Consider the following 22,911-nt stretch of genomic DNA (forward strand, 5'->3'; position numbering starts at 1 on the left):
GAGTCCGGAGCGCCTCAAAGATATAAAGAAAGAACAACGGAAAATGACAGACAAAAAGAAAAAAGAAGAAAGAGGAAAGAAAACGAAAACGGATTGCCCATAGAAAAGTTACGGTGTATCAAGCCGCGTAAAATCCAACCAACCGTCGACGTTGCACGCGTCGCTGACTGCCCATATACCGTACAGTTTCATATCCCATATCGTATAAAATGGATAACTGCAGAGAGATGGAAAATTCCTTAACTAATTTCGAGTAAATCAGGTGGATATAAGTCTGTCTTCGAACAGGACGGAATAAATTCAACGCGCTCGCATGCGGCGGCATCTTTCTCATCTTTCTCTCCGTTATTTTCATATACATATACTTTTTTTCTCTCCACTAAACTCCACCGCTTCATTTTGTACCATACGGTACCCGCGAACGGACTGGATCAACTTTATGCTTCGACGTGTCACCTCTAAAATTATTCCGACCTTTTTGATACATTTTATACATAAAATAGAAATTTTTGCTGCAGTGATACAAAAGTTTAGCTCGGTCAACGTTCGAATATACTTATATCGTATACTTTGGGAATCATACTGTAAAAACTGCGACACCATTTTTCTTCTTCTTTTTTTCTTTTAGAATTTTTTTCTGGTCCTCGCCATTTTTTCCCCCCCGCACATTCATTTTTTGACACCGTTACCCCGAAAAAATTTCTCCCTAGGCTACCTCTCTTTCTCTATCTCTCTCTCTCTCTCTCTCTCCCCCTCTCCCACTTTCTTCATCTTTTCACACCCTTCGAAGGAAACGCTGCCCCTAATGGAAATTTAAGCCTGCTCAAACATGTACACTTTTTCCGTGACACGTGTAAGAAAAAAAAAATCATACATTTTCTTTATGTTTTTTTTTTTCTTTCGTTAAAAGTACTCGCCTTTTTCCGTCGCGGAAACAAAAACGAAAAAAATATCGATGAAACGAAGTGAAGTAAAGTAGAGAGAGTAAAAAAAAAAAGAAAACATTTTCGTACAGAGAGCGAAATTTTTCCGAAGTTTGCCGCGTGGCATCAGGAAATTCGAAATCGCGATATTTTTGCGTGGGAGCATTCCTCCTTTCTCCCGCAACGGTAACGTCCTTTCGGTGGAAAAAAAGGTACAAGAGACTCAAAAGGAAAAAGTAGGAATGATAAACGAGTTGGTGAAAAATTCACACACGGGCTTTGCAAACGGATTTCAGAATAGGATATTATTACTCATTTACACGTGTCAGTTATCTACTACGCGGTCCACACATATCGCGTTACAGCGAATGCCAACTCAGGGCGTGTCTCAAAATGTACCGCATACGGGGTAGCGGATGATTATTCGTAAGCAGTACAAACACCCTTGGACAAAAGACGCGAGAAAAAAAGCATCGGAAAGACGGAAAAAAAAAAAGGAAGAAAATCGAAGTTATTTTCTTCGTACGCGTACACCTTGGTCGTATTCAAAAGAGCGTAACATCCATCAAAGGAGGATTTGCCAGCGTTGAAAAGCTCCACTTTCGGTACACTCAACCACCCGAGATCTTTGGGCGGGGGCAGGGGGGGGAGGGGGTCCGCGGCGTTACTTCTGCCGCTTCCATCGGGCCCCACCCGCCCTTACGATATCCAGGGCACTCCCCCTGTACTTATTATACCGTTCGTGAGGACGAGCATACCTAGACTGCGGCATAAAAGATGCACGGAAATTCCTCCAGGGACCGACGGAGAGCAGGGCAGAGACAACCTAAATACCGAATAACCACTACCTTGTTACTGCGTACGCGGGTGCGGTGTACGGGGTGAAATGGGGCGGGGGGGGGGAAAAAACACGTCGACTACTCCACGCCAGGGCGTCCGCGTCCTTCGGAGTTCATCCACCCCTGGCAGATGTTCGTACGAAGTCCAGTCCTCCTGCTGCAGTTCAACGAAATTTTCAACCCTCTGGATTCCCCGTGCGATCTCTTAAAGTCAACACAATTTCGACATTTTTTTTTTTCCCCTCTTCTTTTTTTGCCGTTCTATTTTATTTTTTAGCTTCTGCTATTTCCCTCCGCCGCCACCCTCTCCGCCTACTATTCTCCTTCGGTGGAATAAAAAAAGGACATGTGAACTATGTTTACTTGCGGAGGACGAAGGTATACGCACCTATATAGGTATACACATCTACCGCACATAGGGTATTAGATTCTTGAAACTTTTTGTCCAGGACTTTTGGGTCTCGAATCTCCCCACCACTTCGAACTACCACATCATACGTTATACGCATTACGTTTTATAATCTCGTCCAATTGTGTGAGTAAATTTGTCGTTTCGTTTTTAATTTTCGGCTGAAAAAAGGAGTATAGTATAAACAACAGAGAAAAAAAACAAACTGTGATGCTTTTCACGAGCTTCGAATTTGATAAGGAAAATTTGAAGATTTTACGAATATGTTTCTTCAATTTTTTCGCTAATTTATAAATTTTTTTTTTCTTTTAATTGGAGAGTTATTACCTACTATACCAATATGGATGTATACGGTGTACTGTAAATGCCGTTATCCGCCGTACAAAATGAATTTCGGCTGAAAACGAAAAGCCTTGCGCAAATCTACTTTACTTCCTCAAAGCGACAGTTTAAAGGAGTTTCGAAAGGATTTTTTCTTTTTTTTTTTTTTTTTTTTCAACTTTTAAAAGGCAGTTTTTCCCTGCTATGTAAAAAGCGCAAAGCACAGGGGTAGAATGGCGGCCGACTCTCGATCCACGCAGAACCGGAATCGCGCAGTTTTCTTTGCAGTGGAAAACCATTCGAGATAATTGAACTTGGCGCGGGTGAGAATTTTCTTTTTTTCCTTTCTGTTCCTATACAACCCACTTTTACATACCTATAAGTTACGTACGTATATATGTATGTGTGTGTATATAAAAATCCGATTATAAAGTTTAACGAGAAAATGAATTTCAGTTGAAAAAAAAAAAAAAAGGAAAGAAAAGAGAGAAAAATGAGAGAACATTTCGTTACTTTTTGTAACTGGGGTATAGAATTGTGCATTACGTGATGTATAGCTATAGGTGTGAGTAAGGATACCAAAACTCGTGAAAGTTCGATCGACTTTTATCGGCTATTGGCGGCTGCAGGTGCAGCAGCAGCGAGCTAACTTTTAAAAACGTTTTCTATGTGTACATCAGAAAACTCTTTGTAACTTTAAAATCGTTTCTCAAATAATTAGACGTATATATATATATATAGGTATATATATATTTATATATATAGATATAGATATTTTTACAGTTTTTTTTTCTGCTGTTTTTGCGGTTGGTCGTACTCACACCTTGGTGGAAACTTTTGATGGCCTCCCGTCGAATCCGGCTGACTTATACTAGATTTATTATTCTGCAATTAATTTTCCTTCAACTCATGCTTTATTTAGTGCTCGGTATATCCAACCTGCCTTTTGAACATCGTTTCGTCGACGTTGGAATTTTAATCCAACGCTGCCCAGATTATTAATAAAAAAAAAAAGGAGTTTATGGATTCGGGTCCTATCGGATCTCATAGGCATTCGCGAAAACGAGCACGCCGAGCAGCAGCAGCAGCTTCGTTGAAACCAAAACGGGGAAAAAAAAGAAACGAAGAACCAATATGACAACAAAATTTGTGTTCAATTTCGATTCCAAAATCGTGGAAATTTTCACACACAGAAAATAATTGTTATCGTTTACAACAAACGGAAAGGAAAATTCGGGGATGTATGTTCATCAGAGATATAATAATTTTTTCTCGTTTTTCGTTTTATTTAATTTCCAGTTGTTTGTTTGTTTGTTTTGTTTTTTTTTTCTTTCTCTTTATTATTCGTCATTTTGTCTATGATATAACAAAAATATATTACAAATAGCCACTTTTACAATCAACAAATAATTGTGCCGTTCTCCTCACAACCATGCAGTATAATTTCCATGATAATACGATCTAACGAACTGTGTCGGTAGCGAAACTATATAGCGTAGACGTAAAATACCTGCGTGAGCGAAGCTCGCTACTTTTGAACGAGAAGGAAAAAAAGTAGGTGGAAGGTTTTATTTTCGCGTTATTATACGACCCCCCCCCCCCCCCCTCCCCGATCTGTAGCGTAATAGAGCAAGTATCGTAAAATACCTACGTAACAGAATCCTGAACCTACACGGCTCGGATTCCCGCGCAGCGGCGTCCAACATTCAATACCTCGACTAATGAGCTTTCACCCTCGCTAACAACATGCTCGAGTTGAATTATACTCCCCGGTCTTCGATGCGATGCGACGCGGGCTTGGGGAGGAGGTGGATCTTGACGAGGAGAATATCTTCCGTAATTATAGAACACCGTTCGCGTCGCGATCGCGAGATGTATTTTCATTCGAGACCCCGAACCTACCGACGATCGAATCGATTCGTTTCGCAACGAAAAAGTGGATTTTAAAAAATCAGGTGAAAAACGGTTGTTGCAACGTCGCAAAATTATTATTCATCTATATTTACATGACGCGTGACATCGCGCACACGCGACAATTTATCCGCGGACAACACAATTTTATACACATATTCTAATTACACCGCATTTTCATATATTTACCTGCTCGATATTCGGCTATAGGTATGTAGCTACACAGCGATGTGATAATTTGATAAATAAATGTTATGTACCGTCTGACTTCTGATTGTAAGCCCGTAAAATTATGCAACAACAATTATTTATTCTTAAGTAAAAGAAAATAAACTTTGAAGAAACGAAGAACTGAATAAATAAAATATTCATCGCTCTTATCAGAGAGAAAAAAAATGAACAAATTATTCATAGACACACATACATGGTAATATAGACTAGAATGGCGCGCGTACATTCTCTTTGGATGGTTATTCTAATTCAAAGTTTAATCAGTTCGACCATCGAAGCGTTCGTCGAAAGATTGATAACATTTATGGTAAAGTCAAAGAAATAATCGACTCGATGGTGACTCCGTAGGACTTTGGATGATTACTCTTGCATCGTGAAAAATTTCCAGTTTCATGAGTTTGGAATAAAATTAACCAATGGCGAATCTTTTCGTCGATTTGATTTGTCTTTACATGAATTTTTATAGCGGTCCGCGTCGGTATACTTTGCGCGACCGTTCACGCATTTCGTTAATTTATAGTAAATCGTTTAATGGTATCAATAATATAATATTAAGAATATGAGACTTCAAACATACATCATATATCACAGAATGAATAAACAATAGGCGTGAAAATAAGTGTCGGAAAAAATATGTCGTAAATTTAACAATCCGGCTGATTTCATATCTCATTGTGAATTTATCGTATTAAAGTATAGATATAATATGTATTTGTATAATTAAGTTTTGCTCCCAGTTGAAAAACAGCTAAAACCGTACAACAGTTATACGGCTTACGAACCATCCGCACAAAGTTATTACATTATATTACTTAATTTTCATCGTCATCCATTTATTTTATTTATTTATTTGTTTATCCTTTTATATTTTTTATTTTTATTTTTTTTTTAATATAAATTGACATGCATACGCTTCGAGAGTTACGTATTTTCGACACCCTCAGTCAGTTACCCCCGATCATCCGTTTTTGAAATCATCGAATCTTCGAAATAACGAACGAAAAAACCCGAAAGAAAAATATTCGTTTCGTTATAATCACGTCGAGTTTCGCCCTTATTTTGCAAAATGAAATTTCACAATAATGTCAGATTTTTTTTCTTCCATTTTTTTTTTTTTTTTTGTCAATTTACGATTAAAACTACCATCATAGATATATTGAACGTATATATCTATAATATGCTACCGTGTAATAGATTGTATAGCATATATCTGTACCTATTTACGGGACTCCACACGTGGCCCTCTATACATGTACCTAATACGTTCATCATTGATTAACAAAAGTTATGTCATGGAGACACGCGATAAACAGAAATCTAAAAAAAAAAAAATAAACGATTACCGGCCGTTCATATATTATGCACCTTAACCAGCACCAATTATATAGTATACAACCAGCAATACTTTTTGTATACCATAATTCGCGATTATTCGATTGCACTTAGAAACAATTCACGTAACTAAATACCATGTTTTATATATATGTATTTACAAATGACTATTCGTTCAATATTCTCCTATACAATTCCTATAGTTTACCCTAGGCTAGTGGAGACTAGTTAACATTTCTTCGAATTATTCATTCGTTCATTTACTGATTTCATTCAATTTTATTCTCGTAGGTTTTGACGCGTCCTCTTCGTCCTATCCGAAACGAATTATTATCGTATTTCAACGTCACGCACGTACTTCTTGTTATTTTTTCTATTTCGTTCTCGTCACCGCAGTAAATGGAGAAAAAATTAGCAGAAACAGATATTCAAAAGCTTCTTACTTAATCCTAATCGAGTAATATTTATGTATATATGTATAATTAATTAACGTTAGGCCATCGATAGATTATTAGTTATTTATATATATATTTACTAGCTAGACATTTGGTCTAATTTAGTTTCATTGAAATTATGACAATCTTGCTACTCGATCCAAAAAAATACACCGGATAACCGAACTACGCACGCACGCACACACACGTATATATACACATATACGTACACGGAAATGTAGCTCCTATTAATTCGCGGTCATAAACTTGTTAGAGTCGTTCGACGTTCTAATTGCTATCGAACGTTGTTGCGAGGCGATCGACGCATGTGACAAACAGCCGTTAACTGCTAACTCGACACGTAATTCGAAAGCAGCCACGTTGAAACCAATTCGCACTCCGACCGCGACGCAGAAATGTCGAGTTAAATTATAGGGAGCCGGATTGATTGGAGCGAAACAATAGGGTGCTGATTTAATGGGAGAATCGCACAATCTGCGGTGGTCATGTGATAGGTACGGGCATAGAACGTAATTGTTGCTTTATCCGTCTGCATTTTTGAACGCTAAGACAAGACAAAAAAAAAATAAATAAACAAATAAATAAAAACAACAACGTCCTTGATCGACAAGGTATCTTATAACCCTGAGGAAGTTACCTCGCGTACCGTTTACATTATTTTCAGATCTGTTATACGCAGTGGTAAATTGGCGAATGATCGATCGATCGATCTTATTGATTGATTGATTGATTCGTCGTTTGATTTTAACGAACGGTAAACAATGTACGGGGTGTCTCTGTGAATTTATCCCCGAAAACATACCTATATATACGATCCAGGTCGATCCGGTTTCCGAGATTATTTTTTGTTCATTTCCTCCATATTCCTTCTGAACTCATCAACGATTTTCGTTTTTCTATTTGCAACACTCGTTTCTGACGATCGCGCCTGTAAATTATAGGAGGGGGTGGCTTCGAGACCGCCAAAGCAACGGGTGTAAAAAAAAAATGGGGGGACAAACGATCGGAGACACCGCGCGCAACGATCAATCGATTATTCAATTATTATTTGATTAGGTCTGGAAGATTCGACGCGTGTTGAGGGATCGATGAACGATCGGCTGACCACGAGTTTGCCGATGATCGCGAGATCGTTGTGTACGTATCGACAGGTGTTAAACTTGTGAGACCCCGGGACTCTCTTTTCACGCGCCGATTGAGCGGGCCATTTTGTGTTACGAGGTGATTTCGAGCGGACCAACGGTATCCGATCCGGAATTTTCAACCCGAAATTCTTCGTCTTCCCTCGACCTTCAAACGCGCCTTACCAGCGGCGGTCGCATTCGGCTAATGTCAGTTAGCTTCCAGCTATTCGGAGAGCGTCAATCCTCTTCGATCGCGTTGTTAGACGGGGTGTTGTGCTTCCGCCACGAAGACTGGGTGCAGGTACCTTCGCCTCGCCACCAAACGTTCACGTCGTTGTAAAATTTCCTCGGATAATCGTCGTGCAGCATAGCGCAAACACGGCAGAAGAAATAAGTGTTTATAAATTCGCCGGTGCCCTTCCAGCGGAAATAGGTATTGTAAAGGTCGTCGTCTTTGTCGAGTAGGTGCAAGTAGTCGGCCAATTCCTTGGGCGATTCGAACTCGTCGACGTGGAGATACGACCGGTAAGGAGAACTGCGTTCGTAATCCTCCGGTCTCGCACCCATCACGATCGGCAGGACGTTCCGCCTGGGGAGAAAATCAATTGAAATTCCGTTAAAAGAGTATCGACGAAAAAAAGAAACAAAAAAAAAAAAATTACACAGTTCTCACCCCAGACCGTTGACGAAGAACTTTTCCGTTATGTAATCCTTGCAGTTCGAATTTTCGAAGGCCAGATAAAACTTGTAGTCGGTGTCCAGCATGTCGAAGCAAGCTAGCGACTTCGACCTCGGGCATCTGAAGGTCCCGCAAGCTCCGTAGATGTCGACCGATATGTACTTTCCGAGCTCCCTCGCGTACTGCAGCCTCTGATTTCTCGCGTAGCAGTTCGACACGAACCAAGCGACCTTGAACGAAAGGAAGAGAAAAAAAATAAAAGAGAATTTAAATTCGAAATCGCTCGAGGATCGGGTCGAGCCGGATGATAATGCGCTGTAACTACGAAGCTGAGATTAACCGGAGAGACGTTGTTATTGTACACCCCGGTATGTGACGCCCGGTGCACGTAGATTCTCAATAATAGCTCAATCGCCGACCGAGCGAATTTCGTTTGAATAATTATAGGGGCAAACCTTTCTCGTCTTGTTGGCGGCGTAATTAATTTTTTGTGGAATCTGCGTAACTTTCGGATCGTAATAATGCCATCTCTCGTACGGGGCAACGATATCGCTGTCCCGTCTGTAAGTCGCGGTCCAATTCACCTGAGGATATTTTATCGTCTGCGTGTGGTAAGGACACTCCAAAAAGTAGAGCATCCATATCTGAAGACGAGACAAAATTCGGAGTTTAGTCAGCGAAAAATCGAAAACTACGGATTAATTCATCCCTCCTTCGAACCGACCTGGTCGTGGGGTCTGCTTCCCGGATGTGTCACGTGATCTTTGAACAATATGAGGTCAGCTTCTTCGGGTTTACTCCTCGTTATTGTGCACGTGTCCACGGGACAGCCGAGACTCAGAAAAACCTCGCGTCCGACCTTGGCGTCGCCCATCCCGTTGGAGACCATTATTTTTTTCAAATTCTGCTCAGCGCTCGTCCTGTTGTAACCGGGTGGTACGTACATCAGCTGCAATCGGAGAAAGCAAAAAATGAAAAAAAAAAAAACGAGGTCGAGAAACTTTAATTTTTTTTTCACCCAATTCCGAACGATGTTCGCAAACAACGTCGTCTAAAAGTTGCTCGCAAAAAAAATCCAACCTGATTGGTGACCCGGTCTTCCGTGGGATCCTCATCGGGCCAAAGACGAGCGAGGCGTTTTCCGGTTCGCCGCGTTCGCACCGCTGGATGCGGTTTCCGGTGACCGTCCTTCATGTACCACGGTCTGTTCGCCGGATCCCAAACGGACTCGGGAACGTCCATCGCGTTACCAACCCCGGAGGTATTGGACGCCTTGAAAAAAGAAGAAACCGTCCGAGTGTTAAATTGGACGCGTACACGCCCTTCTCGCTACTAGTAGAGAATTTTCATAGACGAGGAAAATATTTACAGTCTCAAAGTCCTTCGAATTGATATCGGCCCGGGGATGTACGCGTGGAAATAAAAGTGAACGTTTCTCGATACGAGACAGACAATTTTTAATTTCGATTAAGTCGCGCGATTCGAAATTCAACGACCGAAAAACCCCTCCCGCTTATATGTATATAATGTACGTGTTTTCTTCTTTATCCCGTGGCGAGACAAACATTACGCTGAATAATTTCACACGGCGGAAAATTAGCCTTTGCACTTTAGGAGAAACGACGTGTGGGTGGGTACCGTTTTTTTCACCGGTAGCGCTTACGCTCTCTACCCCAGTTTCGGACACAATAGGAATAATCCAGCCGAGCGGCTCAAAGTGCCGTGACAAAGTGTACAACAACAGTCCACGGAGGTAGTGTGACATTCAACCGGTACACAGGTCTCTGCGCTATTTTTTTCAAGCTGCCCGCGGGACTCGAAGAATATGAAAAAGGAAATAAGGTGGAAAAGAGCGACCCGCGACGATCGCCGTAAAACTTCGCGAAAATTTGCAAGTTTTGAGGAAACACGGAGAAAGATCGAGAGCTTCGCGATTCGGCGATTGTTATTTCGTTAATTCGAAGGACCCTTGTGAAAGGGACTTGCTATAGCTCTAAACAACTAATGAAATATAGATCGTGCTGATGGAATCAATTTGCTCGCTAACGCTCTAAATTGTCATTATAATTGCTCGGGCTATAAGCTTTCGTATTTTATACGCAACGCGCGTAACTAAGATTTTCTATCAAAGCGGATTCGTCGATAATATTCGACGTCATCAATTGCGCTATCTATATGTACATACAATTTTTCTCCAAGATTTTAAAGATCCTTTTTTAGGCGCGAAGCAATTTTTCAAGCATTACTATGTATGATACGTGGGTGGATGGTTTTTTTTTTTTTTTTTTTTTTTTTTTTTCTTTTCTATTTATACTCCGAACCCTCGATCAATTTTTTTTGGTATGGTTTTTTTCTTTTTTTTTGTTCTTTTGCATTTCGACATTACCTCGGCTGCAATCGTTTCTTTTCCATTGCTCTTAGGACGAACTGGTCTCTTCTTCGTAGACCATAACTGCAGTTTAATCTGCGAGTCATTAGGTATAATATTTGTAAAATTTTTTCATCAGATATTTCATCGATTATTGTGCAGTGCGTGAATAATGAAGTTTTGTTTCATTTCAGTTTCTTTCTCTGTCGTGGCTGTCAGAGCTTCGATCGCCACGAATGGGAAAACGAAATGATTCCGGTGATGGAGGTCGGTGATTTTAAACATTTTTGTTCCCGCTGATTCGGTGACGTGTGTACATTGCAGCGGTACGTATTGTAATTTGCATTACGAAATTTAACATCCGTTAAAAAATATTACCGCATCCTTTCCGCGCGTTTTTGTATTTTTTTCATTTTTTCGTCTTTTATTTTTTTCATTTTTCAATTAACAATCGCGACAAATGATCTCTCCGGCTACCGACGGCAAAATAAATACCATTGTACGTCACACATGTGGCACATACCAACAGGAAGCTTACAATTGTTGAATACGTTCTATTAATTTCTGCAGGTATGTAATATAAAACCGAGAATGGGTGTTCCGGAAATAAGATGAAAGAAGAAATAAAAAAAACTGATTCACAGGCGGACTTCCGATGGCCCGCGGTTCGCGAACGTTTTTTTTTTAATTTATTTTATTTTTTTTTCTTCGGTCCTCGCAACCGACGGAGATCAGCCGATGAAAAATAATCAAAAATAGCACGATCTTCGCAGGTGAGTCGATAATTGGAATGTAAAATTCGGATTCACTATAGAGATTACATCTAGCCGTGTACGATTGTGATGGTTGATTTTTGGTTCTCATTTTTTTTTTTTTTTTTTGGAATCGAGAAAAAAAAATTACGAACGTACCTTCGGACCGTCGGGTAAAGTCCTCGAGGATGTTTCGGCGTGGAGAGCATTTGTTCTCGGTGAATGCCAATGGTCCCTTTGGCGGGCGTTGAGTACGAAGAATATGGCCACGGTGAGGCATAGCAAGTAAAGGAAACATCGTTTCAAGGACAACTGCAGCATCCGAACGATAGCCATTCCTCGGGGTGGTTCACGCTGAGTTTATATTCCCTCGTTGGTACAACACTCCGACATCCGGTTAATCTGAAATATCAACGATGATGAATTTAATAATCATCATCATCGACTGTGCGGTGTGAAAATGAATATGACGCAACGTCCGGATCGGGTATAGTTCACCTTCACCGAGACACATATAATTGTTTCCGAATACTCCGTCCACTTTGACTGTGAGTTACATTCGACACGACATTTTCAAGCGTTAATCATTTTAATGCGTGTGCACGCGATAAATCATCGGGTAAATTTATTGCTTTTTTATAACGGTGGCGCAACGGCGACAATCATTCCTGTTGGATGCAGCTGCGGTCGCAACGTAAGAAAGAAAGATGAGAAAAAGAACAATTCGAACGATAAGAATCAACCACGTTTGCCCGCGGTTACATAAAACTGCCGACGATAATGAGCTTTGTATACTGCGTATGGACGGTAATGAGAAAAAAGCTCTGAGACAAGAGAAACAAATTTTCTTTTTTCAAAAATGCTGGTTCAGACGTTGTTGCGCTATACCTACGTAATTTGGAAAGGTCGAAAAATTTGAAAAGAAACGAATTCTCACGAGTAATGAAATTCGCTCATCGGAAACTTGTATATTTCACTCACATTCACCTCGAAAATTCTGGTGATTCGAAGATGGATTACCATGACGCTGTTTGTTCAAAAAATGTAATCGTGTTTTTCAGAAAACTATACGACATGTACTCCGACATTTTCACCGGGGAGTACCGGAATGAAATTCTTGTAGAGAAACTCGTGCGGTGAAGAGAATCGTTTTCAAAAATCGTTCAATGTTTCAGTCCACGGATTTCGGACGTAAAATATTTCGATCGGATTTATAATAATATCAAAATAACTGCAGCTCTTGTTCTTCGTGCGATACCTTATTCTAGACTAATCGGTTTTCTGTTCCATCATCAGTAAACACTGAACGGCGGCGGTCTTTCATTTTTCTTTTTCCATTTCATATCTCTTTTTTTCATTCACTCTCGACTCGACATTTTTATCCCACGTTGTGGTCAGGACTTACGGCGTATCTAACGACACATTGGCGTAGATTACGGGAACGCGACCGTAAACAATTGATGTAGGTACACGAATATCGTAGTCCGGTATATTGTACGGTAAACCGAAAATTACCGTCCAGAAATACCGTAGGTTTTCCTTTTTTTCAATTCCAAATTTCCAAATCGAAAAGAAACTCGGAAGAAAAAAAAGAAATGAATATAAGGCAGACCGCCGTCTCGCTCCGCGTTAATAAAATGGTTAAAAATCGACGTTGAGATCAAGTGTTGAAGTGCAAAATTGATGACACGTGCAAAAAAAAAAAAAATAGAAAAATACACATACGTATACGCAACGCGATGCACTTTACTTGGATTCGCGAGCGGAAATGTTTGGAATAAATATTTCAGCGGTCCGCCAAATAACGAATCCGCAGGTCGATGGTAGTTTTTCAAAGAACGAACGAACGAACGATATTCCGCAGCGCACTTTTGAGAGAATTCAAAAAAATGACTCGACCGAAATTCATGTAAAATTCATGCCGCCGATCGGTTTTTCCCTTCAACGATACGGTAATCGCCGGTGTCACGTCCGGAACGTAGGTGAGACATATTTCAGTCTGTCGCCGAGTACGAGAGAACTTGTTTTTTTTTGCCATTCTCGATAAAACAACACTTGCGAAAATTATTCGTAACTGCAAACGAGTCGCTTATTTTGTTTCACTCTAGATTCCAGCAGTTTTACGAGGTCGTACTTTGTAGATATAAAAAAATTGAAAATCAGGTGATTAAATTCGCACGGTTTTAATTAACGCATTGTACTTCCGCTTGGAAATTCGAATGTCTCTCTGCCGGAACACCGTGTATCTCGCATATCTCGTCAAGACGGACGAAGTCGCGCGGGTCTCCTTTTCTCGATGACGTTCCGGAACGTCGACGGAGACTTCCCCACCCGCGTACCGCGTATGGTAAAACGACGCTCCGATCTTTCCGCAACTCGCCGACTCGCTTTCGGAACTTTTAACAGCTAAACAGAAGCGGGATTCGCGAATCGCGAATCGCGTTTGGGGGGGTGGTGTCGTCGACGTCTACGCCTATCTTTCGTACTCTTCGAGCTACGGAATCAAAGCGGAACATCGTTTTTTTCTCATCCATCTTCTTGTTTTTCTCTTGCCGGATATCGAGCCGCGGATACTGAGGTAATCTCCAACGATGTTGTTCAATTGTATCGAATCGACGCCACGTGACTGTAATAAACCCATCGCGAATTATCCGTATCTGCGCGATGTACGCGTGTGTATTTTGATATTTTTTTTTTTTTTTTTTCTTTTCAAGCGAGCGAGAAAAAAATAAACACGGATAATTTTTGAAAATACCAAAGAGTACGAAACGCTCCGTATAAACGTCGTCATCGCATTAACTTCCGATTAATCAAACTACGCAACGTATAAACATATGTACAAAAATATAGATATATTCGTCGGTACGCGGCGCCAACGAATTCACAATTGACTTTTAAACGACATTGCTGCTGCCGGTCGTTCTGTATCGTCAGTAAAAATAACCCGCAATGATATCGCGAGTACAACGTGCGATACACGAGCGCTCGTATTTTGTTGCGTATTTCAATTCATTTATTGTTCATTTCGAAATTCGACGGTGCGCGATTTATATTTTCATACCATCCCCGGCAACTCGTACCAACGTTTCGCCTTTGGTTTCACCCCGACGGCGGAAAAAAAAAAAATCTCTCCGCCTATTGGTGAGCTCCAAACGATTCGGTGGTAAGGCAAGATTTTCGCAGAATCGCTGGTCGTTTGAAGTAACGAGTGGACGACATTACCGTAGACGAGAGATCAAAGATGCGAGTTCGTCATCGGCGATGACGTCGTCGCGTCGTACCTCGATAACGTCGTCGTCCTGGAAGCGGACCGGGTTCCGGTTGCGGTCTCTTCTTCTTCTTCTCCCGGTGGAGAGAGAGATCGGTCGACGGTGAGTTCGCGACAAGTTTAGGACGCACCGCATCGACACCACCTACGGAATACCAGCGAATCGATGAACCGCGATCAATAAACGAAATTTAACGAGGCGCTCGATCGCGATCGCGATCGCGGGTGAGAATTCTACTTGTCGACGAGGGGAACGAGCTCCGCACCGCGGACGCATGGTCCAGTTTCGAATAAAGTATAAAAGCAGAAGGCCACCTGCTCAGCGATACCACAGCCGACTGCTTTTGCGGTATCGTAATAATCATTATAATTATATATACCGGCAGTTACGCTCAGAACGGAATCATTCATTTCTTATCACACCGCCGGTTCCTACGATATCGATACAGCGTGAACGCCTACCCGCCATGAAAGAGAAACGAAGGAAAAATAAACATATCCAGCGATTCGTCGCGCTCGTTGAATAGAATTTCAGTCGCCCCGTTCGAATTTTAATTTAATCTGTTTTCAAAACTTGACGCGAAACGAAAAAATTACACGCGATCGCCCCTTCGTACCGTAGCTACACCCACTTTACAAACTCGCTCCGATTGTCGGCTACCGATTTCAGCGACTGCCACGGAAAAAAATATCGAAGTCGGCATTGTACTTCACCCGCGAGATACGCGTTTCGATGATACGCGTCTTGATTTGAACGGGTTTTTCCGGCCCTTACGAGACCGAGACCGACGATTCAATCGGCATGTGACGTGCGACGGTCGACTTTACTCTTTACGCCAAGTTTTCAGCGTCGCTTATAACGAGCGGTTATCGCGTTCCCCACTCGTTCATGTGCGGCTAACGGGACGCGAACATCCCCATACGACGAGGAAGTTTTTCGATCGCCAGTTCCGCCGTAGGAATAAATCGGAATAGACAAATTTTCAGAGATCCCTGAGATAATTTAACAAAATCCCGTTGACGATCATCCTTGACACGTTCCTTTATCGTCGTATGCCTTCGCGAATAAACGTGGATTAATAAAAATCGAACGCAAAAAAAACCTCCTTCGACAAATCAGACGAGATGAGATGAGATGATTTTTTACCTGCGGGAGATGCGCGAACGTGCGACTGCGCCTTCCGGTATACCTTTTCCCCGCTCTTAAAGAAAGAAAATCAAACGGATAAGAATCGTTATCGATCTTTTCGGATATCGGGGAGTTCGATCGTCGATCTTTGGGTAAATCGTTCGTGATTTCGAACGTGAGGTTCGGTTAAATTCTTCGAATCAGATTCGGACGAGAAAAGAGACGTTGCCCGATATAATCGAATGGACAAAAAATCGTCCGCCGATCCGGTCGCGGAGTTCTTCCGTTACTTGTAAAACTCATCGAGCCACCGGTCGCTATTTTTCCCCCAGTTACTCCAAAATCCGAGGACCGCCACCGAGCTTCGCTTTCCCCCGTGCTCCGGTTCGTCGAGGGTGTGCGCCAAGTGGGCTCGAAACTCGAGAGTTTTCACTGTCATTGTCGGAAGAAGGCCGGCCTCCTCCTCCTCCTTCCGAGTCCCGGGACCTAATTCGGACTCGGATTTTTTTCTTTTTTTTCATCCGCGCTCTTTCTTTTTCGCGTGAATAAAATTCGTACCGAGCCAAAGTGTAGTATAAATTCGATGCACGCGATGTGATTATTTTTCATGTACGTATCCAGTGTAGCCGAGGGAACGCGAGAATTCGTAAGAGAAAAAAAAAAAAAAAATCTACGTGTAATTTTCGAGTACCTGATTTTTCCAGCCTCATATTCAGGTGTACGAGGTAGCCGATAAAAGATATTTCATTCACCTGCGCCGTGCGAACGATTATCGAAATTCTTTACACGGTTCACATAACACCCGCACTGCGTAAGTTCCATATACATATACACGCAAATGTATGTATATGTATATCTATTGTTTGTAGATAGGATGAAAAATCGAGAAACATGTATCGCTTGTTGAATTACGCACTGATCATACGCACCACGTGGAAATCTCAAGGTGTGAAACTTCTCCAGCTCTACACACCTTGCACTGGATCTACCATAACAATGATAATAACAACACCGATAATTCTACAGCCGTACGGTATCTACGCTTGGGCATACATACATACATAAACACAGATAAGTGTCGAACTTACAATGTCCGAACGTAAAGTTATACCTAGATGTAGGCATATGGGTAGGTAATGTATACGATATGTATTATACATACAGTCCACCCGATAAGTCACTACTCAACTTGATCGTGGTTTTATTCGGTTCTCTTTGTTTCGTTGATTTTTATATTTTTCAATTTTACTCTTTTTCAAACAACCGGTCGCAAGTATAGAGGTAATTAATTACCGCCCGTATGTCATGTATACATATATGAATAAAACAATCAACATTATCGTGTCTCTTCAGAGGTGACATTTCGCGCGCGAGTTGGATAATCCCTCGACGTGCGGTGGGAATATACTCTATGCACATACATTATATACCTATACATATACCCACGTACGTACATGCGTGTTATACATAATTGAAATAATGAAAAAAAAAAAAAAAACCTCCCGCGCCTTCGTCATTGTAATTAGGTGGGCATATATTCGTCGAGCTTTTTCCTTTGAGAGTCACCACCCCGCACGTTGCGGCTGTGTGGTAATCTAGTTTTTATTTATTTTTTTTTTTCTCGCCTCGTACACGTACACCTATACGTTATGTCACTTTGATTTAACGTGCGATATTAAACATTCGTGCGTGAAATTATTATTATTATCAGCGGGCATAAGTTGTCCAGCGACTATAACATAAGATATGATACACGCGTATACGCGTATGTAATGTAATATTCAAGTCCGTTTGTCTTTTTTACATTTTTTTTTCCTTTTTCTTTTTTTTCTGTTTTTTTTTTTCGTCGAGACGGGTAGAGTCAGGTACGTACGGAATTGAGGATTTTATGAAAGCGTCGAATAATTTTTTCAGCATACAGGTAAAGGTATCCGTACGGTGCAACGGCATCGATTCGCGTGACGACGTGGTTTTGTTGGGCAACCTGCACGTACAGCTGCGGTAAGTTTCTGTACATATATATGTGTGTATGTGTATATATACGTACGTAACAAGGTCGATAAAACGTGAAATTATTACCGCTCTCGTAATAATCCAACAGAACGTGTGAGGCAGTCTCCGGAAAATTCGAGTGTCGCGCGGTACGAAAGAGATGGGAAAAGAAAGAAAAGAAAGAAAAAAAAAAACAACAACAAGGATCCGCGCAGATCTCGTTCCACGTTCAATTTGAAATCCATAAAACCTTGACGATCGGTTGAAAAACTTCACTGTATCACGACGGTGGGGGCGACCGCGAACGACAAGAGGGTGAAAATTCGACGTGTCCTTCGCGGTTACCTCCCTCTAATTTTTCCTATATCGCGGCTCTATTCACGCTGCATATAACGCGATCGCGAGCTGACACGCGATTCTCGTTTTTAGTCGAAACGAATTTCATTCAACACGATCGCGCTAACGATATATCACTTTTGTCGTTCGTTCTGTCGGACCTCCTCGATGATAATTGGCGGAGGTTCGTTAGAATTAATTTGCGCGAATTAATTATGGGCCGAGGTATCCGCGTACGAATGTGGTACCGCGAAACGGTTTTGGAGACGATCGGATCATCTCGCGGATACCGAGCGAGACTAACGGCGATAAAATTGACCGGCAAATCGTCCGATAGGAACGAATATTTTCGCACGTTCGTTTACGGGGGTGCCCTGAGCGAGCTCTTCTTCGTTACTCGATGCTAAACAATCGGCGACTGCACCTGCAGCATAGATAAGACTTGACACAGCTGGTGTCGTTGGAAGAAGCCACGTGGTTGACCGGAACGCCGTATAAGATACAACAACTGCTGTTAATTTCTCAATTGTCTACGCCGACGACGTTGTACGTGGATCGTGTAAAACAGACGCGACGAAAAAAACGCTACTTAACGAGCGAACTGAAAAAATAAAAATGTTAAAAAAATAAATAACAGATAAAACTGAACATTCGGTTGCGACCTTGCTGACAATACGATCGGATATTCGTTAACCCGTTTTAAAAGCGTCGGAATACCCGTAAAGTTTTACGTAAGGTAGACGTTATGTACCCCGAAGGTATACATATGTACAGAGAGAGTGATTCCGATGAGACCGCGGATCATCGCGATTAAAAGTCCTGAGCTGGTTAACGGGAGCTTCTGGAATTGGAACACGGTTTCATATAGATACCCTATATCCGTGCATTACCCTATACGCGGATAATACGACCTCCATGTTTGTACGCGACCTAATCTTTCGTTACCTCGGACTGCGATAAAAAGTCAAATGAATCTCCGAGGATCTCGCATACGCGACTAACGTAAAATGTAATTCGAATGAAAGCGCTCGCCGCAGATCACCCGTTCCTTCGAATTTCAATCGACTCTACGAACGGAAAGATTCGGTCGCGTATACGTATACGACGTTGGAACGCGTTGATATAAAATGTTGGAAAATGAAACGATGTGGAATAAAATGAGGAGGAGAGAAAAAAAAAAAGAAGTTTTCCATCGGCCAACCTGAGATCCCGTAATTTTATCTCTTAATTCCTTTCCGCATGCGTGAACTTTACGTGAGCGACAATTACAACTGTAAATTACTCTGCGACTCGGACACGCTTTTAGCCTCCTGTATTCGCCCGTACGGGCGATTTCTAGCCGTGATGTCCACCTCGTCGACTCGGGCACTCGGAAACCCCCCCCCCCCCCCCCCCGTACGAATGGTGATTCGAAACTTTTTTTCCCCAGCAAATTTTGCGAATCTAATTTTCCAACGATCCACTCGGAATACGACGAATAATGGGACACGTGTTCGACGGTCGATAGATTTTTTACAATGTACAGTTTTATTTTAAGCCAGTGAAATCGCAGCTACGATAGATCTCCTTTATGGGCCTCGTAATTGCTCCATTCAGACTCAGTTCCCACTAGGTACGAGTTGGAGTGGATTCAGTCGCTTAAAATCGAGGATATCAAGAGGTCCTCGAAGGCAACCCTCGACGCCACCGATCCTCCTCACCCTCCACGACCTTATTGCGGGCCGTTGAACGTTGAAATGCAATTTCGTTCTGCGCTTACACGCACAATCATAGGTCGCTACCGGTTCAGATCGCCGCGAGAGAATTGAAAAATGGACGCAAACGCGATGTTCCATTTTTGGATTTTTTTGGCTTTTTTTTTGTTTTTTTTTTCTTTTCGTTCCATCGCCGCGGCGGAACTGCGGATCATTATTCGCGTTTCGTTCGTCGGTATTGTGCGAGTACTTGAGATTTTCCTCGTTTATTACCGCGGGCGCGCCGATGCCGGGGAATATCTCTGAACAAATTGGATCACCTGCAGCTGACACCGGTCTACCAGACCGTAAAGAACGAATGTTGAGCTTTTGTTATCTCGTTAGTTTAAGTGCGGTTCGATTCAACTTTACGCTCGAGAAATACGCGCTTGACCATTACGAAGCTTTTGTTTTCCGTGCGTACTATAACGATCAACGTAATAGAAGTTTAACGATCGGATGACCGCGGCTCAAAATATCCGAATACATCGTCTCATCGATTCGGGGAGAAGTGTATATAATTCGGGTCGGAAACATGACCCGAATTACGAGCCCGTCGCTCCGCAAATCGCCTCGTTTTTTCTCGCTGTATTTTTTCCTCTCCTTTTCTCGCGCATCACAGATCTGCCCTTATTTCATCCGCGATCGATTCGAAGAAATTTTTTTTACAAAAATCCTACATCGCTTCATTCGATTACAGGGAAACGTTCGCCGTGGTCTGATATGTTAAAGTTGAGTTGTGCAACGTACGAGTCTTGATGCGATGTGGAGGGTAAAATGCTTGTGAAACTCAATTTCAAAACTTGGAACCGTCCTTCTTCTCTGAAGAGCGTTTGAGCCGAAGCTGCCACACTTAAGCACGGTGTATAAATGACGCGGAGGGTAAAAGACGGGGAAGAAAAAAGGCTCGTATAATTCCTTTTACATTTTTCCACCACTTTTCTAACCCAACTAGCTACATCAAAGAATCCGTTTTAAACGTGCGCTCGCGAAAAAAAAAGAAAAAAAGGAAATTTAATAATTAACTCGGAAACGGATTAATTGTAAGGTAAATCAATTAGACGACGAAACATAACGTAACCCCGGATACAACTGCGAAATCCGGCCGATGACGTTGGCTCGTAGAATTCTGTTTAGTAAAAAATAATATTTATAAAAATGTTATAAGCTGGCCATCCGGATATCATTTTTTTGTTTCATCTTCGATCATTGTATCTGTATATCGTCCGTACGCTGATGGACGATATCACCTCGCTGCTCTTCACTTTCCGTTTCTTAAGAATGTGTATAAATTTTATTTGGTCCCCATAGTTTTATATTAAAAATGTCGAGACATCGTGTATATCGGGCGAAAAATCGAAAAAACTGAAATTGATAGACGATAAAACGAAGGGAATCATTTTCGAAAGTGATACAAGTATAGAGTGCACGTGTCTTAATGGAATAGCTACGACGAGATTAAGTTACCGTACATTTAAACGAAATGTAAAGCACACGAATCGAGTCCCGTATATAAGTGTGCACAGTTGGTTTGATTCGTACTTTTTTATTATCTTTTTTTTTTTTTTTTTTTTCTCTCTTCATTCGATTTTCGTTGGAATTTCAAAGTGGACGAAAAATGTTCGTCGGGATTTTTCTCGGCGACCGCATGATTTCGATTCAATTTTGTTTGGTTTTTTTTTTTGATAAAAGCGAGTTATTCTATCCCATGCAAAAAATTAGGGGTAGTAACGCGCAAGACTATCTTCCTCTCACTCACCGAGTACGAAGATCAACTCGCCGGGTCCCGCGCTCCGCCTCGGAAAGAGAAACATCGACTGCACCACCGTTGGTTACGCGCACCCTCGCAACTTCCCATTCTCAACCCTTGGAAGTCGTCGAAAGAGTCCTGTCCATTGGAGGAGACCCAGACCCGGCCACGGGAAAATCTATAATCCACGCGTCTGCGCCACCGTGCCACCCTTCCATCGAAAGATACGCGAGCCGCGTGGGCGTAGGGTGTTAGCTACGGAATCAAAACTTGAACGCCGATAGCAGCTCTACCGATTCATCTTTAAAAGAGGCATTGATCATGTTCGAGATCGAGAGACTCGGAGGAAACAGTGCCCGAAAATCTGCCTCGGGTAAAAAAAATTGGAAAGCTCCAAACGGAATCAAGGTCTCCTTTCTCCGTTTCGAGCTTTTTGCATTCATCCCCGCGATAGCGAACGAGAAATGAATTTTTCGTAGAATCGAATCATCGGTGAAGAGATCAAGACTAAGAATTCTTTGATAACGTCTTACGCCTTCAACATTTCATTCTCGCAATTTGAATATTAACAAAGCTCATATCGATAGGATAAGGACAGTCGATCTATCAAATCAAATTTATGATTAGGTGTATTAATAAAGCATTGATACGAATTGCGAACTAAACTACCCTCAATTGGGAAACGAGCCGATTTAACTCAGGCTTACGTCTGACCACATACCGAAGAATACTACCATTACTACTGATCGAATTCTTCGGTCAATTTGGGGCAGTTAACTTCGACTGATTTCTAGCTCCGTTCCTCAGATGTAATTTTTGTATCGTTTTCTTCCGAATCAATGCATCAGCAAATCGTTTTACAACGGTGATTTTTTTTTTCATTCTTCTTCTTGGGAATCGATCAGGGAATACGAATTTATTCGTATATTGGTCGCCGAAAGAGGATTCCCAGTAATATCAATCTGGAGCGATGGCAAACATTTCTCGTTGAAAATTCGATTCTGTTCGTACTTATTTATTTTTTTTCTCTCCTATTCTTGTGAAATATCGACTCTGTCGCTTGTCTAATTTACATTCTTAAGAATTCCTTGTTCAGTAACGCGGAAGGATATTAAAACTAACGCCGCTCGGTGCCCATCAAAGATCGTAATATATATTTGATCCTTATGGCTTGTATTCGAGGATGCTCGAAGTAGTGAATGTGATTTGATCAGTATCCGCATTCTGCCCTCTCCGTATTTGTGAGAAATGCTACAGTTACAGTTCTCTGCATAAATTTACACCTCATAACTTCTACTCGGGGTTAACGTCCACCATTAGTGAATGTTCAAGAGCCAGAGGAAGGATATTAAATTTGGT

General features: G+C 41.7%; 1 protein-coding gene across 11 annotated transcripts; it reads right to left on the reverse strand.

Moving 5' to 3' along the window:
* Positions 1-3,757: 3,757 nt before the first annotated feature.
* On the reverse strand, positions 3,758-22,787 carry LOC105687185 (glycoprotein 3-alpha-L-fucosyltransferase A). Of its 11 annotated transcripts, none has more exons than XM_020852929.2 (8): positions 21,562-22,787; positions 11,504-11,746; positions 10,611-10,688; positions 9,305-9,496; positions 8,949-9,173; positions 8,680-8,868; positions 8,219-8,454; positions 3,758-8,134 (listed from the first exon to the last, which is right to left on the reverse strand). In XM_020852929.2, exons 2-8 carry the CDS (start codon positions 11,678-11,680, stop codon positions 7,783-7,785), a joined length of 1,449 nt encoding a protein of 482 aa, XP_020708588.2. In that variant the 5' UTR covers positions 11,681-11,746; positions 21,562-22,787; the 3' UTR covers positions 3,758-7,782. The 11 variants fall into 11 exon arrangements, with proteins under 11 accessions (XP_020708588.2, XP_020708591.2, XP_048507149.1 ...); XM_020852932.2 differs by lacking the exon at positions 21,562-22,787 and adding an exon at positions 17,821-19,338; XM_048651192.1 differs by lacking the exon at positions 21,562-22,787 and adding an exon at positions 17,789-19,338.
* Between the last annotated feature and the right edge of the window lie 124 nt (positions 22,788-22,911).

This window comes from Athalia rosae, chromosome 1 (genome assembly GCF_917208135.1).
Source record: "Athalia rosae chromosome 1, iyAthRosa1.1, whole genome shotgun sequence".
Lineage (NCBI taxonomy): Eukaryota > Metazoa > Arthropoda > Insecta > Hymenoptera > Athaliidae > Athalia > Athalia rosae.

Excerpts from the sequence above, each read along its gene's own strand:
- LOC105687185 (XM_020852929.2), bottom strand. The coding sequence starts at position 11,680 with ATGGCTATCGTTCGGATGCTGCAGTTGTCCTTGAAACGATGTTTCCTT. Across the intron at positions 8,869-8,948 it reads GAAGCAGACCCCACGACCAG|ATATGGATGCTCTACTTTTT; the intron begins GTCGGTTCGAAG and ends TCTCGTCTTCAG. Across the intron at positions 8,455-8,679 it reads CCGCCAACAAGACGAGAAAG|GTCGCTTGGTTCGTGTCGAA; the intron begins GTTTGCCCCTAT and ends CTTTCGTTCAAG.